Raw genomic sequence first — 16,411 nt, 5'->3', positions numbered from 1 at the left:
TCATCGGGCAAATCATCTGATTCAAAGAGTTCGCGAGTCAAATGCTTATCGCGGAATTCGTTCGTGTGTTTATAGTAAAACACTTTCACTGCAATCTTGTAAATGGTTGTTAATTTGGAAGGGAGAGTAACCGCAGCGGAACTGTCGAATCGCAATTTTGCAAACAGACTTGAACACATGATGAAGCTGTTTACCGGGACATAACAGAGCGAAAGCAAATTCATGTTGCTGCTAATGTGTCGCCATAGTGTTTCGCCAGTTTGTTTCTCATCTCCGGCAAATTTGTAGACGTATTCTTTAATTTGTTCCGATGAGAACCCCAACACTTCGAATATTTGGTCAAATTTCCTTTGGAGGTGTCTGATGCTCGACAGAGCCGTAGGTCTCGTAGTGGTTAACACTGAAACATCTTTAAGAAGTTCTCCCTTCACAAGCCCCTCATAAAGGAATTTTAGCGGCTTTTTCTCGTCAATGCCTCTGGGACAAGTGGACTCCATGTTTTCGTCATGTTTCAATTCATCAAATCCGTCGAAAATTATGAGAACTCCTTTAGGGTTCTCTACTAGGTGATTAAAGACCTCTTCATCCAGGTGACGCGTAGGAAAGTACTCGGACCTAACTAGAAGTTCCCTGAGGCTAAGGTCGCCGGCCGAATTGAATCGTCTGAATTTGACGAAGAAAGCAGCATCAAAATGGATTTTATCACCAGATGCCCAGTCCCTGAGAAGTTTGGTACAATAGAATGTCTTACCGATTCCGGGTCGACCAACGATCAAAACTTTCTTATTTTCTTCATTAAGAAGGTCTTCCAGGCTATTTGGGTGTGAAGTTTCCTTGCGCGACCTCGGATAATCTTTTAGTTGCTCCTCTCGGTTTTCAGCAAATTTATACTCATCTCTGTCCTGAATCAACACAAGGTTTGTGTAAATCTGATCCAGCGTTAAATGTTTAATTGCGGTTTTATCCCCTGGATCACCTAAAAAAGGTGACTGGAGCTCTAAAAGTTCTTGGGTCTCCTCAGTAATTGTTTCCTTCATGCGTTTGATGAATTTTTTGTGAGATTTTGTTTGGGAGGAATTTAGATAGGTTTTTAGAAACTTCGAGTCTTGCATGAAACTCCTATCTAGCCATGCCCGGGACAAAATGTAGACGGTTTCAATAAGAATAACAGCGACAAAAATTCCATTCACCGCAATGACAGCGTCCATCCAGAAGCTTTTCTTGGCCGCTCGTTGATTGTGACATTCGTGTAAAGTAGAGTTTCGGGCGGTGTCAGATGAATTTCTCGGCTGGTTGGTTCCGTCGGTTAAATAACAGTTAAAATTGGAGGAAAATTTTAAAGGATAGAGTAACTGAGTTTGAAAAATGATAAAAAGAAGTCCTAACAAAAACCTTATGAATAGTTGACCGCAGTAAGCAGAGGATATCTTGTATCCAGTTGATGATGCGACTTCTTGGTTTAGCGGCTGTCTCTCAAGATCATCGTCAGGGATGCGTCGCCGAGACAGTTGATCGACTGTTTGTCTCACTATTTGGGAGTAACCAGCACAAACGAGTACAATAACGACGAAGTTAATCACAACAAAACCATAGATAGGAAAACCAAATTTGTTGTGTTCCTTCTCGTATTTGTCGAAACATCTTTTCTGCAAGAGTTCGATGTTTTCACTCTTGCCACAGTATATATCTAACTTGGACTCTTTGTTTTCCATGTCGCGGAAGACAACGAGGAGGATTCCACCGATAAGTATCCAAAAAAACACTGCCACATATTGGAGTTTTCCGAAAGTCTTTGGCGCTAACAATTCCAAGACCTTTTCCATTGAAAGTGTTGGTATCCTCGTTCTCTTCAATGTCGTTGGAGAGCTGAATAGCTTACATAAACGGGTATTACTACCTTGGTATATTTATCACCGAATGCTGGAACTTTCATTTGATTGGCTTTTCGGAAACTTTTAACTGTCAAAAAGACAATGGACTCTCTTGCTGATTTGTGAGCTACTAAGGTGAAGACATTTATCTGGGCGGTTAATTCAAGTAACGATTGGTTTAAATTTCGCATCTGATTAGTTTCGAGGGTGGCGTGAGTTTTTTTTAGCTAATTTAAAGGGGCTTTGTGAAGCAAAACTCATGCCAATCAAACCACTTGACTACGTCGTGAAAACAATTCCCTGTTTTGATCAATGTCCTCATCTTACCATGGTAGGTATCACTGACTGAATAGAACTACTCCAGCATGTCCTTTGTCGGCTCAGGATTTGTGATTATCATAATTTCCGTTGTTTTTACGCCCATGAATTTGAACTACGTGCAGTCTCTCCCATATTTTGTCGGCGAAGTCCGTGGCGCGAGTGAAAAATAAAGTAATTGAAAACAAAAAATTATGTTGGCACGCCGCGGGGAGATTTTGGAATGATGTGCTCGAAATGTAGGGACTACAGACTGAGCCTAAGAGCTTGACTTCTTTGTTGGAGTCACATTGCTAAAATACATCTACGTCAACGGCCAAGCGTGAGGTCAAGATGGCAGGATATTGGCCGAGTTATTGTTTTTTTGCGTTTTAATGAACCGAGACGAATGGTGAATGCATTATTCGATTCAGTCCATTTCAATCTCACCTTCCTACCCATTCCACCCCAGGGGAGGACATCCATCACACAGTAATCTCGTGCGTGGGAAATTAACGTCTCTTACCCCAACCCTGCAGGAGACGGGACCTCTATTTATTCGTCCCTATCCGAGAAGACTAGAATATCTAACCATTTCTTGATGTTATAGAAAGGTAGCAAATTCTTCTCAATGATTTTAACTGCGGACCTTGAGTGTTGAGACGAGTCACCGTCGAGGCCCATAAAAACGCAAAAAAGATAGAGGCTAATATCCAGCAATTGAACCAAACAGGCTTCGTCAAAAACAGATTTATTGTATGGCAAAATAAGAATCAAGAATGATTCGTTTATTTCGAGAGCTGGAAGATTGTAGTGTACTAAACCAATGAGAAACTTCCATTTGATTGGCTTTTCGAAACTGTTAACAGTCAAAAAGTCAATGGATTCTTTATGCATGCTATCGCTGATTTGTGAGCTACTTTGGGGTGGACATTTTATCTGGGTGGTAAATTGTCTAGAAAGAAAATTATAACCCTTGGCTTATTCAAGTAATGATTGGCTAAGATTCTGCATGTGATTCGTTTCGAGGGTGGCGTGAGTTTAGTGAAGCAAAACTTATGTAAATCAAACCACTTGACTTGGGTCGTGAAAATAATTTCCTGTTTCGATGAATGTTCTCATTTCATCAAGATTGGTATCAGTGACTGAATAGACTATTCTAACACGTCCTTTGTCCGCTGAAGATTTGTGATTATCATAATTCGGATTTAGACTACGAGCAGTCCCTCCCATATGTTTTCTGCGAACTCCGTGGCGCTAGTAAAAAAAAATTCATTGAAAAAGAAAAGAATTGTGTTAGCACGCCGCGGAGAGCTGTTAAAGTGATGTACTCGAAATATAGGGACTACGGACTAAGCCCAGGAGTTTGACTTCTTTGTTGCGTTCACAGTGCAAAAATAGACATACGTCACTGACCAATCTTGAGGTCAAGATGGCCGAGTCATGTCTTCGCGTTTTTAAATGGACCACGACGAGTCACTGTCGAGGCCCATAAAAACGCAATAAAGATAGAGGCTAATATCCAGCAATTCGACCGAACAGGCTTGGTCAATAACATTTATTGTGTAGCAAAAACATTTTCGATAAACTAAGAATCAAGAATGATTCGTTTATTTTGAGAGTTGGAAGATTGTAGCGCAATGAAGCAATGAAAGTCATTGAATGTTTTCTTTGTTCTTTTCTGTTTTACGAGTTCAATCTTTTCTTTGCGCGTGATAAGGGCGGGCGATTCTAAGCCGCGGCAAGATGAGCTCGGGTAGCCGATCAAACAGACTATTGCGCTCCATATGTAAAAAAAATTCGACAGATTTAACTCACTGGCCGATAACAACTTGCACAAAGAAAACTATTGTGCTCATGTTGTCAGGTCATCGGACATGAGTTCATTTGTAAACGAAGCGGTATACTGATAATTCTCTTGCTCGTGCTTTTAAATAAATGTGAGGAACTTTTCCCCCAAAAATATCTCGGGTCCTTTGACCTTAAAAACTAACCTAGAACGGGCAAACAGTCTTCAGTTCAAGTTTGTGTACGCTCGCTATCTTTGGATAATTGTTTTCATCATGATGGTTTTGTTTGTTGGCATGCACGCCACAAAAAAATGTTTTGTCACGCGCAACTAATTAATCAACTCGCAAAAACATTTTAAAAGGCTTTGTTACGTTTTTTGTGCCATAAAATTCCAACAATCTTTTTAAGTGGAAAACCAACTTAATCATTTTAGCCCACGAAGTGAGACCGAAAAAAACCTCGAGACTTGTATGGACTGCTTTAGTCACCCCTTCAGAAATCTTACAACGCGGCAAGTTTTCCTTCAAGACCATTAATCGAAAGCTCACAGGCATGTTTCATTTCTTGATTACTTTATCCGCAATTTCTACAATAATTTTCACCGTAACCTCAACAGCAAGTATAAATTTTATTTGTAAGGGTGTTCTTTCATTCTATACCTTAAGCAACTCTGACAGAACGTGACCAGAATAGATGTTAGACTGCTTATTCCAGTCTCAAGGAAATTACGTCAATCAGTCATTGACTCGCAGGTCATCCGTTGAGCGATGAATGATTGATGGGTCTCTGACAGACGCCTTAGGGTTTCTAGCAGAACGCTCCTGAAATATTATTTCGTGATTCAACATATAGTCTTGCGGCAGGTCTTAGAGACTTACTTGGAAACCCAGATGACATGGGCCAACCATATTCGAGTTCTAAATCACTTTGCTAGGAATAGAGGTTGTGTTTCCACTCCACCGGTTACTGACGCCTTTATTGACAATAAAGTCCTAGTAGATTTTGTAAGTGATTTAATGACAATTTGGCATGTTAATTGTTGTGTACCTCGAAACTGGCGAGTTATCCCACGTCACGATCAAATCAATGACAAAAGGATACTTGACGGGAATGCTTTTTACAACTTCGATTAAACAAGATACAAGTGCAAATCACAGAATTTGAAACCAATTTTGACAGGTTTTTACGAAATGTTGCTAGCAGGACCATTTGAAACAAATATGGTTTCTTGCATTAATTCGCATCAGTGACAAAACTAGGGGACCATTCTATTTAGGTGGCAGGTCTGGAAACATAAAAAACGTATTTCTATTTCGACATTTAACAAACTCAGGGCGCGTGACAGGAGTGTAAGAGAATGGCAATCTAGATGACAAGGTTCCATTTTAAATTCCGTCCCCCCTAATAAGTAGGGACCTTACGCAATCAGGACGGCAACGCCAAGGAAGACTTCGATTAAAAAATGAATTTCTACTCTTAGTTAGAATTTCAAAAATGGTTGCAGGAGCTTACTGTCTTATACGACGCCACAGTTCAACTTCAGCATGACGTATAAAAGTAGCGTTGAGTTCCAAATGGAAATTAAAGTAATTTGCCGTCGCGGTTTCGGTTCGCAGACGACGCAAATTTTGACGATTTCACGTTGTTGTTTTGCATGGGACGGCTAAGAAATGTACAAAGTTTCAAAACGCACGTGCTGAGCTATTGTTCTGCCAATTAGATCTCTTGTTTTTCCACGTCCTCGTTGCCGTCGCCGTCGTGGTTTGCGTAAGGTCCATACTAAAGTTCTAGAACTTCTTCGAGGTCTAATAAAAAAACAACAACAACAACAATATAGTAACACATTGTCATCCGGTACACTTCTCCGTACAGGAACAGTTACGTCCCGGATGCAACCATGATCTTTCAGTAGCATTTCAGTACTTGTCAGGCGTTGCCCTCAGAAATGTGAACACGATCTTTCAACGTCCATCAAGTCATCAAGAATCTGTAAGTCACAAAAGGAAGTGTTACACTGAGAGCGTCAAATCTTTGCGCTCCTGTGCGATTTGTGTAAACGTGCCAAGTGACCATCTATTTCATAGGTACCGCGAATTATCCCATACTAAGTACCAATGTAACCAATAGGAGTAGGAAGGATAAAATTTCACTGTGAAAAAAGAATCGTTCGTTCAATCATCAACGCGAACGAAGACATATCCCCTGTGATGTAGGAACTAACTAGAGGGAACATCATCCCACCGCTGTTGCACACACATAGGCCGAAAAATCAGACGCATTCAAAATCGGAGCGAGAAACATTTCCTTTTTTTTGCTACGTTGAAAACTTTCCTTTAAAACAAGTGAAAAACATACCACTCAAAAAACGAGAGATACTAGATTCCAGCTGTCGAGGTCGGTGAATACGTAAGCCAGTACATAATCTCCGTTCGTAGTAAAGATGCATGTGAGTTCAAGCCAGCTTCACTTTGAGTTTAGTGGCTAGCCTCGAACGATACTTAAGCTATTCCGCAAGGAAGGTGATGTCCGCGCACATTTTCCATAAAGTTATTTCCCCAAACACCCCAATAACAATTTTGGAATACCTGGAATCATTACACTATTTCACCACATTCGGGCTACAGAACGCGTACACTACGCGGCAGTAATACACTGCAAAACGCGTTAGAAAAATACGGTAGGCGGAACAAAAAAATGGCCACAATGAACAAACCAACCTTTACTTTGTGAACGTCGTAAAGGCTTGAATTCCTATGACGGTGACCACTTTTCATGTAAAACTTTTTTTTTCAGGTGACTGTTTGTTTGTCATCAAAGCTCACGTATGTGCGTGTGTTATCTTTGTCTCAATCTCGATTTTAAAGCTGATGCTTAACGTACCTGGGCTGGCGTGGTGCCAATTTTCTTTGCAACTTCAAGTTTTTCCATGGTGCCAAGCTGCAGAAACTTGCTGAGCAACTCTCCATCCAAAATGTTTCTATGAGGATTGTTCAGGCTTCGTTTCTTACCTCGAACAAGTCTAAACAAGAACCATGAAACGGCTTATTAAACACGCTTGGACTACGCCACTGAACTGCGTCACTGTCAAAAAACTGACAATGATTATTATTAAATTCAACCATTGTGGCATTGTATGTGATAATAAATTGATAAAATGATGTATAAATAAAACTCAATACGGGAATGTCAGTATTTCTGACGTAGTCGGGGCCAAGGAGAGCAATGTCAGGGCGACAAATTGACTACACTCAATAATCTTATAGACTGACAGAGAAACAGATTTTCTTTAGAGCATAATTTAGAGATCGAACGTTGAGGTCTCCTCCAAGTAAAACATAGGCTGTCGCAAGGCATGTTTGATAATTCAAATTAATTTGTGCTGACACTGGATTTACACTTTTTAAAAGGATGTCATGAACAATCTAATCAAACTGAAGCAAAGATACAGCGAAATATCCCCCCAAAAAAAATCATCTCAAAATATTGTCGGCCACAGACCACGCCCGCTAAAAATTGTGTCTGAGAATACGCAAAAGGCTGGCTAAGATTATACAAGCTTTTCGTATGGAGGGAGAAGTTTTAAATCGTCGCATGCAAGCGACTGCAGGCAGCCATTTTGATTTCTTCCAAACTACACTTCGATCTGAGCGAGGAAGGAGTGGCGCAACTTATCCATACTCTTTTAATCTGAAGTTATACCCAGCCCTAATATCCATCAGTCTTCAGAGGTAAGTAGCTACACTCGTCCGACGGCACACAAATAACTGTCTTTCACGGCACGGTGTACAGTTTGAAAAGATTTGCGAGATTATTACGGAGTAATGAAGTAAAGGCGTGGAGAAATAGCTGTGTAACAGCTACAACCTTGACAATGTAACATTGTGGTTGTTACATGTAACTAGCATTGTAAGGTGTGCCTCAGTTTATCTAAGACAGAAGATTGACACTGCTTGAATCATTTTTCTTCAGGAAAGCCTTCCAGGAATAACTGTTGTAAATCAAGAAGTATTAACTCTTCTGGAACTGACTTTAAGAGCATTCAGGTGCACGATCGCAGGCCTTAAACAAGGCAACAAAGACAGGAATACTAAGGTATTCCTGTGTTTGTTGTCTTTTTGGATACCATGGTATAACACCAAAACTACAAGAGTTAAAATGTCAACCGACCTGAAAGCCTTTGGATTAAGACCAGCTACGTGTGGAATGCATTCGACAAGTTTAGTTTGCAGCATGTGCAGTCGTCTGTAAGTTTTCTCGGTCATAGGTAGCAACAGGCCGAGCCCGCCATCCAGTGTGCCTGATGAACAGCAATCATGAATCATCATAGTGAATAGTCATTTTTTTAAATTCATTGCTGGTAAAGCGTTTCTCTTAGTTAATAAGGTAATGCTAACACGACAATGTCTGCGTGAGCATCTTTTCAAGAAAAACAACAACATTTCCTCCGGTACTCAGTGTTCTGGGTCGTGGATCTCAATATCCCATTAACTCTAAAACCTGACGAGCCGCATAAGAAACTCTACACTGGCGTGGTAGTTAAATCTGGTTTAGCGCGAATCTTGCTTTGAACCGGCAAATCAGCCCAGCCGAGTAGAATTGGAACGTAAACTCACCGAAACAAGTCAGCTGTCTGAAGTCTTTACCGCCAACTTTTCCTGTTGTTCTTGCACGGATCCTGAAGAATGAAGTAACATGGCTTCCTAGGTTGATATCTCCTCGCTGAAGAAGCCGCTGACCACCAAAGCTTTCAACAGCTAAAAAATAAAAGAGGAAACAGCCCGAGATATTTCAGAGAAGTTTACTCGGAAGCATAAAACATAAAATATTCTCTTACCTTCTGGTTGATAAGTGAGTAGAAGCAAGTTTTGATCACCATCTGATACTGTAAATGAAATGACGTTCGTTAGCTTGACAAAGACACAAAAACCAAGAAATAACACAACAGTCATTGACTGTCACTTGAATTCGTCCGACTTCCTACGTAATGGAACAAGCCGCCGCGACATTGTAGAAAACTGAATTCAAAGAAACCGCGTTGAATTTGAATTACACTCCTTGAACGATCACACTAATGTATTTGAAATAATATTTCAATTAAGTATTAACACTTATCCATAAAAATAAATTCTCGTGGATTAGTTAGCACGTATTCAAAAGAAAAGAAAAATAATCGGCAACAGCTAAAATGCAAATCAAATCATTAGCTTTCATAGAGCAGAGAAGAGTGTTCACATGGGCAGCCATCTTTTCAATTCTGAAAAAACTAAGTTTATTTCATACATGGCCTTCCAGTTTTGTCTTTTCCAGTTTCTTCATCAGAGGTGATCAGATCATCAGGATAATAAATTTAACTTCATGAAATTCCGTCTTCGTAGTCAGTGTTGGTTTTTGAAATTTCTATTTTTGGGGGGTAGCTTTTTGTGAAGAATGAGAGTATTTACAGGTTTCCTTTTAAAGTTTTAGTGGCAAATTTTGAGTATTCCGGCCCTCTAAAACAAAATAGACACAAATATTCGCTGCTTCTGTAGAAACGGTCCTTCTGGCAAAATCCCTACCAAATAAGAACCATGAAAAGCTCTGATTCATCACAACAATACCCTACCCTATGATAAGACTACGTTTTTTTTTTTCGATCAGTCCCCTAGGCCATGAACTGATAAGGGAGTCTTTGATGAACGAAACTTATCAAGGAAAACTTGTTTAGTGCAAGTCATTTAACAATTGTCCTCTGAAGAGTTTACGTCCACAAACATCCTTAGCAATGTTCTTCATAATGTTGTACGTGGGAAAAAAAGAGAGACAGACAGAAAAAAGGAGATACATTACCGAGAAATCCCAGTTGTGGACCATCAATAACAAAATCGGCCGAATACACCTCTAATGGTTTTGGATCCTGAACACAAAAGTAAATACTTCGGGATTAATTGGAGTCACAATTAGACCTTCTTGATACGGTGAAGCGGCCTGCCTGCGTTAGTAAAAAGACTCCATTTTTCAAGAATGTATGCGAAGATATTTGTCTGCAGTCTTGATAAATTCCAAGAGGCAATCCGAAAAAAAAAAAAAAAAAACATGTGAGCTTCGAAGAACAGATAATAGCGTACTTTCTCCCAGAGCAGAGGTGATTGTAGTCTCCTCTCGCAGCCGGTCTTTGTCTGGGGATCCCTGTATCTCCCTCCCCACAAGGAGACACAGGGGTCCCGAGACAAAGAACGGATGCGAGAGGAGACTAAGGTCTTTGGGAATGGTATTGCATTCTTTCAAAATCACGGACAGCTAATCTTCGCTATCACTGAGAAAAGTGAGACGGTAATACATATACGCTATTGATCAAGGCCGAGGTCAAGATGGCTGAGTTCCTTTTTTTTTTTTTTTTTTTTTTTTTAATGAACCGATGATTGAGGTCCATAACAATTAACAAACGAATGAGGCTATTACCCAACCATTTCCCTAAATATGTTTTTTTACAAAAAAAGGTTACTGACCTTACTAACAAATGCCAGAGTCTTTGTTTCCTCCTAAATATCGAACAAACAAAAGTAATATTCAATTACACACCTGAGAATTCTATTGCAGGGTTTCCCTGAGAACTAACGCTTAAGAAAAATTAAGGATAGCACGGCTTCACACATTTTATACCTGGTGAAATGAAACTTTGACTTTACCTGTAATCGAAGGAGAGTGATGCTCTTGCATAAATCAGCTGCAATAATCAGAGTCTTGATGGACATTAACGAATGAATGTACATTTGTGTGTCAATAAATGCCATTCCCACCAAATCATTGCTATCTTTGAAGTTCCAGATGTAAATCTGTGTATTTTAAACAAACAAAAAAGAAATTTTAGCATGACATCTCTTCAGAATCCTGAGTATTGTAACTTTTAGAGATGTTACAGAACTTGTAGAAATTTCTGTTTGGATCTACGTTACAAATGAATATGACATGCCATTTTTGCAGGCGGTAGTTGGTATGCGCGAGATTCAGCGCGGCGAATATTTTCGGTCGCCCTATTGGACGGGCGCAAGACCTAGGGCGAGTGACAAGGCGAGGGGAAGAGTGTTTCTGGCTTTTCCCCCCCTTCCTCCCTTCCCCCCCTCGCTTTGTCACTCGTCCCAGATCTTTTACCCGTTCAATATAGCGACGGAATATGTTCGCCGCGCTGGATCTCGCTTAATGAACAGTAGAAAAGTCAAGACCAACATACCTTCTGTCCTATAGCACTAACCAGGTAACCATTGACTTGAGTCAGAGCACTCACTGGGCCTTTCTGTTCCTTGCCGTACAACATCTAAAACCAAAAAAACAAAACGAAACAAATTCGGAGCAGATCACCATGAGCGCAGGAAATTACAATGGTTCTTATTGCGCCTCGATCAGAATGACCAGCAGCATCTCTTCTTCCTTACTGACTGCTTCACTGCAGGTCACATTCAGTTTACACAAAGCACTAGTTTCTTTTTGTAACGAGGAAAAAGGATTGTTTTCTTCTCCGTAACCCATCATCATTTTTTATTTGGAAACTTTCATCTCATCACTGTGGTTTTCAGAAAGGTCCTAATTTAGATTAAAGGTAGTAAAGCAGACTGTATACAGTAAAATGAAAGATACCTAGAAATTAAAAACTAAATTAAAAATTGATAAAAAGTTGCAATTGAAATACAAGAAGAATTAAAAAAAAAACGACATGCTTGTAAGTTATTTATCAGTTGTAGTACTACGCAATGAACGTCAACATCAATCCTTGCTGTTACATGTTACCTTGAACTTATTTTTGGTCAGCGGCTGGCCCGGCTCAGGAACAACTTCAATGATATCAAAGATCAAAATCTGTTCGTAGAAAAGTAGAAATTGTCATTGAAACATTAACCAAATTTGAAGAAGGTTGCTCCTTGTTCAAGTCGTGACATCATCATCGCCTCCTTCTGACAAAATAAGACAGGAATTTTCATTCTTAAATACCGGTAATAAGTATTCACACCGCTCTTGTCAAGGAGACTGTAAAAAGAAATTGTAATAGCCCTGACGAAGTTGGAAACACGGGAAGAATTCTCACCACAAAATGTTAAATGAGTGTCAACAAGGAGCTATGCTCAACCTCAGATTAGTCAACTAGAAAGCAAACACAATTTTGTAAGCCACTGGCCTATTCTTAGAAGACACCCGACATTCATGAGGAGTTTAAGATAATTCTTGACTGAAAATTCTTTACAAAAATTGCTCGGACGCCATGCATATGCTAGAGCGTAATTTGATCTGCTAATTTATTCCTATTCAATTTTTTTAAATGTTTCCTTTGCAATAGGTCAATGCTATCATGTTCACCTACCCGTCCCCTGCGGGTGATATCTATCATGTTCACCTACCCGTCCCCTGCGGGTGATATCTATCATGTTCACCTACCCGTCCCCTGCAGGTGATATCTATCATGTTCACCTACCCGTCCCCTGCAGGTGATAGCTATCATGTTCACCTACCCGTCCCCTGCAGGTGATATCTATCATCTTCACCTACCCGTCCCCTGCAGGTGATATCTATCATGTTCACCTACCCGTCCCCTGCAGGTGATATCTATCATCTTCACCTACCCGTCCCCTGCAGGTGATATCTATCATGTTCACCTACCCGTCCCCTGCAGGTGATAGCTATCATGTTCACCTACCCGTCCCCTGCAGGTGATATCTATCATCTTCACCTACCCGTCCCCTGCAGGTGATATCTATCATGTTCACCTACCCGTCCCCTGCAGGTGATATCTATCATCTTCACCTACCCGTCCCCTGCAGGTGATATCTATCATGTTCACCTACCTGTCCCCTGCAGGTGATATCTATCATGTTCACCTACCCGTCCCCTGCAGGTGATATCTATCATGTTCACCTATCCGTCCCCTGCAGGTGATAGCTATCATGTTCACCTACCCGTCCCCTGCAGGTGATATCTATCATGTTCACCTACCCGTCCCCTGCAGGTGATATCTATCATGTTCACCTACCCGTCCCCTGCAGGTGATATCTATCATGTTCACCTACCCGCCCCCTGCAGGTGATATCTATCATGTTCACCTACCCGTCCCCTGCAGGTGATATCTTCACCGTACACATGAGTTGTGCCGACACAAATAAAACCCTTGTGACCAGTATGAGTCTCCTGACTCGAAAGCATAAGATTCTTGCAGGTGGTAACATGTTCCCAGTCCTCCATCTCAATTCTGAAACAAGGACAATCGAACTGAATACGAAAGAGTATGACTATACAAAAGAGAAATAATTTTATCCTCTGTGTCGAGATATTATCATATTCATTGGTTGTCCACTGTTTTTGCGTACAATCAACATGAATTTTTTAACATGGTTGAATCCCCCACCTTTTTTTTTTTTTTTTGGCAAATTGGCCAGGCCATAGTGTTAACCATCCAACATATGACCAGAAATCAAATATTGATGAGAAAATTTTTGTACTGAATTCAAGACAGTTGGTTTGAGGTCTGTTGATTAACATTAGATGAAATAAGATATTCAACTCATCCAATAATTTATGAAAAAAAAAACAAACAAACAAACTAACAACCGAACGAAAAAACCGACAAGGAAACAGTTCTTCATTTCACACTAACCGTGTGCTTGGTATGATCTCCCAACTAACTGGTGAGATAAGCTGCAAGCTGAATCGGTCAATAATTGGATATACAAATCTCGAATCTACAATGAAATGGGAAATATTAGATTTGTAATTAGACGGGTCCTATTACTGAAGTTTTTTTCTTGAGAAGTATAATTACTGTATCATGGTGTAATATTCTAAACTACGATTACTCTAAGGGCACCTCAAATGACAAAATAAAATCTGAAGGCCTGCCAAGATAACTATAGTTCTTGCTAATTACCTCTATCGATATCTTCAGCTTCATGATCCTCAGTGTTCAACTTGACCACTCTCTTAGTTTGTTCTGACAAACTTGTGACAACTGCATATGTCTAACACAGCAACAATGACACAATCAAGATAGAATTAAGAGTGCCTTTTTCGCCGAGCCTCCCTACCCCACCACAAAGTGAAGAGCATCAGTTATGAGAAATCATTGAAAACGGAAATTAAGAACCTTTGGTTACATAAAGTGACATCAAATTTGATATTTTGGACGTAATGGTCGCCCTGTATTTTGCTTTTGAAAGAGGCGTTAATAGTAATCGGTGGAATCGTTGTTTCTTTTTTCGAACTCTGAACTCTGGGCAGTGTATCACATTTAAAGTCTTCGAACGTCAAGCTCACATTGTCTTTCAGTTGTGATTCGCCATTTCAGCGAAAATGTAAGAAGTTTCACGCTACTCTAAGAGTTCAAGAAACAAGCAAACTACACCTAATTAACAAACTGATATTGGTGGTAATCTTTAAAAAGTTACTTGCAGTACCTTGCTTTCTCTGTTGTAAGTCACAAAATGGGGAGTGCATCTCAGAGGAACCTTTCTTACAGGCCACGGGGCATCGTAACTCAGATGGGTTGGGAGAACCGAGATTCTTAACTCCCCCTGGATAAGGACACATAATAAAACACAAACTCAACAAGGGTAAAATTCAAAATGAAAGTTCTGTAAGTGCCATAAACAAAAAGTATAACTAAGCTTATAGGTGCTACAAAAGTGACTGAAAATCCCCCATAGAGCCACATCTCTTACTATTCCATTGGGGAAAGTTAAGTTGGAAACCCCCTTTTGCACCTGTTTGACCAAAAGCGAGTTCTTATCAAGAAAGGTAATATCTTTCAGTGTTCGTCTATAAAGGTTTTGAAGAACTTATCATTCGTAAGAGGACCTTGTTTTGCATTCTGAGCACTTTACCACCTCAGTTTTGAAAAGTGAATGCCTTGTTGTACAGTTTTCTTGGGGATCTTGTTAGCCATCAGAGCCTGAGAGACGTGACTCTCCAAGGTCAAGTGTCCAAGCTTCTGGTCCTAGAACACAACTCAAATGTCCCAGCTGGGGCTTGGGAGCCAGAGTTGGCAACAAGTATGCGCAATGTTTGCCACACCTTGTACCCCTATTCAATCAGGGTAATCTTCCTTAAAAGATGACTTATCCTTGACACTTCAAAATTTAGTAATAGTTGTGCTTGGTGCCTACGTAAAACAAACAAAGATAAAAAGCAACTTGACAATAAATAGTCATGTATGTACCTTCTTGTTGAAGTAAAGAAAACCTTTTGGACAGTTGACATTATGGAAAGGGGCAAAACAAGTGACAGCACCATCAATGTTCATTGGATGAGCCCGCAGTGCACCTCTACTAGTTACAAACAGCCAGTAGGGGTAGGAACCACACAAAAACACCTGCAAACATATAATATACATATAATATATAATATAATATAATATACATATAATATACATGAATGATTTTCGAATGACGTTTTCTAACCCAGTAAATGTTATTCATATAACTTACTTCATGCATGTAATTTTTGATGTAAAACTTATTCAACGTTGCTAATGACTAATCAAGTATGAGCTTGATGAAGAAATTACTTACTCCAGAATAAGATGAAACATCATTGAATACTCGAAGACTGGAAACCTTAGGTTTTGTTCCTGCAACAAAGACCATGAGGGTAAAAGTTAATCCACTAAGCGCCCAAAATGCTCTGTAATTGAAGTGTATTATTAAAGATTTACCTTGACTACCATCAACCTGCTTTACTTTTTGCTGCTTTGATTTCTTGTCACGCAGGAGCAGATTGTGTTGGACCTGACGAAAAAGAGAGTTGATTTTCAAGTTTTAAGTAATTCCTCTTCAGTCAACGTTTGATTACAACCAATGCCATCTCAAATGTGCAGCTAAGTATCAATACATGATCCTATTCATAAGTAAAATGAGATTTGAAATGACTTTGTTTACTGCTTTTGCATATTATAGAAAATAATTATATATGCATTCCATCGATTTTATAACTAGCTACATCACAAACCAAGTATGTTACTTTCAAAATACTTAACCGAATTAGAACATTGCTTGAAGCTAAGTTTATCTATAACATCTGAGATATTTTAAGACACAAGAAACTGAAACAAACCTTCTTAAATCTTAAGTTAAGGTGACCTTCTACAGAAGCTTCAGTGAAAGTGAAGGCTTCATACACCAAAAGTTCCTGTTCCACAAGTGCAATAAGCATAGGGCTGCTGTTCTTGTGCCCTAAGCCTGTAAGTAAGATTTCCCTGACAGGTGAAGAATCCTCCTGACCGACACCACCTGTGATACTGCCAAAGATAAAATCATATAAAATTGAAGATTAGAAACAACAAAGTCTTAGAAATATTGTTCTCAATTAAATTCCTGGTACCCTTGTGGGTAATATGAGGTCCTAAGAGTATGAAAAGGTGCACTAAAAACCAGCTGCAAGCCAATATTCAGTTGCTCAGTGAATCCAAGCCATGCAAATTTCCATTCTTTGATCTCAAT

The 16,411-nt window shown here is 39.8% G+C and overlaps 2 protein-coding genes across 12 annotated transcripts in view; both read right to left on the bottom strand.

The window, feature by feature from the left end:
• Positions 1 to 2,461, bottom strand: part of LOC148734186 (uncharacterized) — a 5,137-nt gene extending 2,676 nt beyond the window's left edge. The window contains exon 1 of the mRNA XM_088752165.1: positions 1 to 2,461. This exon is cut by the window's left edge and continues 2,676 nt beyond it. Within this exon, the coding sequence (XP_088608291.1) occupies positions 1 to 1,823 (1,823 nt within the window). The 5' untranslated portion in view covers positions 1,824 to 2,461.
• A 2,109-nt stretch (positions 2,462 to 4,570) lies between these two features.
• The window catches only part of LOC111339686 (cleavage and polyadenylation specificity factor subunit 1-like), a 32,484-nt gene continuing 20,643 nt past the window's right edge, over positions 4,571 to 16,411 (bottom strand). For 4 of the 11 annotated variants that reach the window (XM_088752158.1, XM_088752160.1, XM_088752159.1 and 1 more), the window contains 18 exons: positions 16,026 to 16,209; positions 15,628 to 15,700; positions 15,485 to 15,543; positions 15,133 to 15,285; positions 14,372 to 14,488; positions 13,846 to 13,936; positions 13,576 to 13,660; positions 13,029 to 13,170; positions 11,721 to 11,789; positions 11,167 to 11,250; positions 10,625 to 10,771; positions 10,445 to 10,477; positions 9,786 to 9,852; positions 8,794 to 8,841; positions 8,573 to 8,713; positions 8,127 to 8,256; positions 6,840 to 6,978; positions 4,571 to 5,946 (listed from right to left, as the gene is read on the bottom strand). In XM_088752158.1, coding sequence (XP_088608284.1) covers positions 5,899 to 5,946; positions 6,840 to 6,978; positions 8,127 to 8,256; positions 8,573 to 8,713; positions 8,794 to 8,841; positions 9,786 to 9,852; positions 10,445 to 10,477; positions 10,625 to 10,771; positions 11,167 to 11,250; positions 11,721 to 11,789; positions 13,029 to 13,170; positions 13,576 to 13,660; positions 13,846 to 13,936; positions 14,372 to 14,488; positions 15,133 to 15,285; positions 15,485 to 15,543; positions 15,628 to 15,700; positions 16,026 to 16,209 — 1,810 coding nt within the window. In that variant the 3' untranslated portion in view covers positions 4,571 to 5,898. Of the gene's footprint in view, positions 5,947 to 6,839; positions 7,052 to 7,564; positions 7,887 to 8,126; positions 8,257 to 8,572; positions 8,714 to 8,793; positions 8,842 to 9,785; positions 9,853 to 10,444; positions 10,478 to 10,624; positions 10,772 to 11,166; positions 11,251 to 11,720; positions 11,790 to 13,028; positions 13,171 to 13,575; positions 13,661 to 13,845; positions 13,937 to 14,371; positions 14,489 to 15,132; positions 15,286 to 15,484; positions 15,544 to 15,627; positions 15,701 to 16,025; positions 16,210 to 16,411 lie in introns of those variants that run through there. The other 7 variants (XR_015998439.1, XR_015998440.1, XM_088752161.1 and 4 more) reach the window with 7 other exon arrangements.

This window comes from Stylophora pistillata, chromosome 3, assembly GCF_964205215.1.
Source record: "Stylophora pistillata chromosome 3, jaStyPist1.2, whole genome shotgun sequence".
Classification (NCBI taxonomy): Eukaryota; Metazoa; Cnidaria; class Anthozoa; order Scleractinia; family Pocilloporidae; genus Stylophora; species Stylophora pistillata.
Note: the sequence above shows the minus strand (reverse complement) of the source record. Positions and strands in the feature narration are given on the sequence as shown.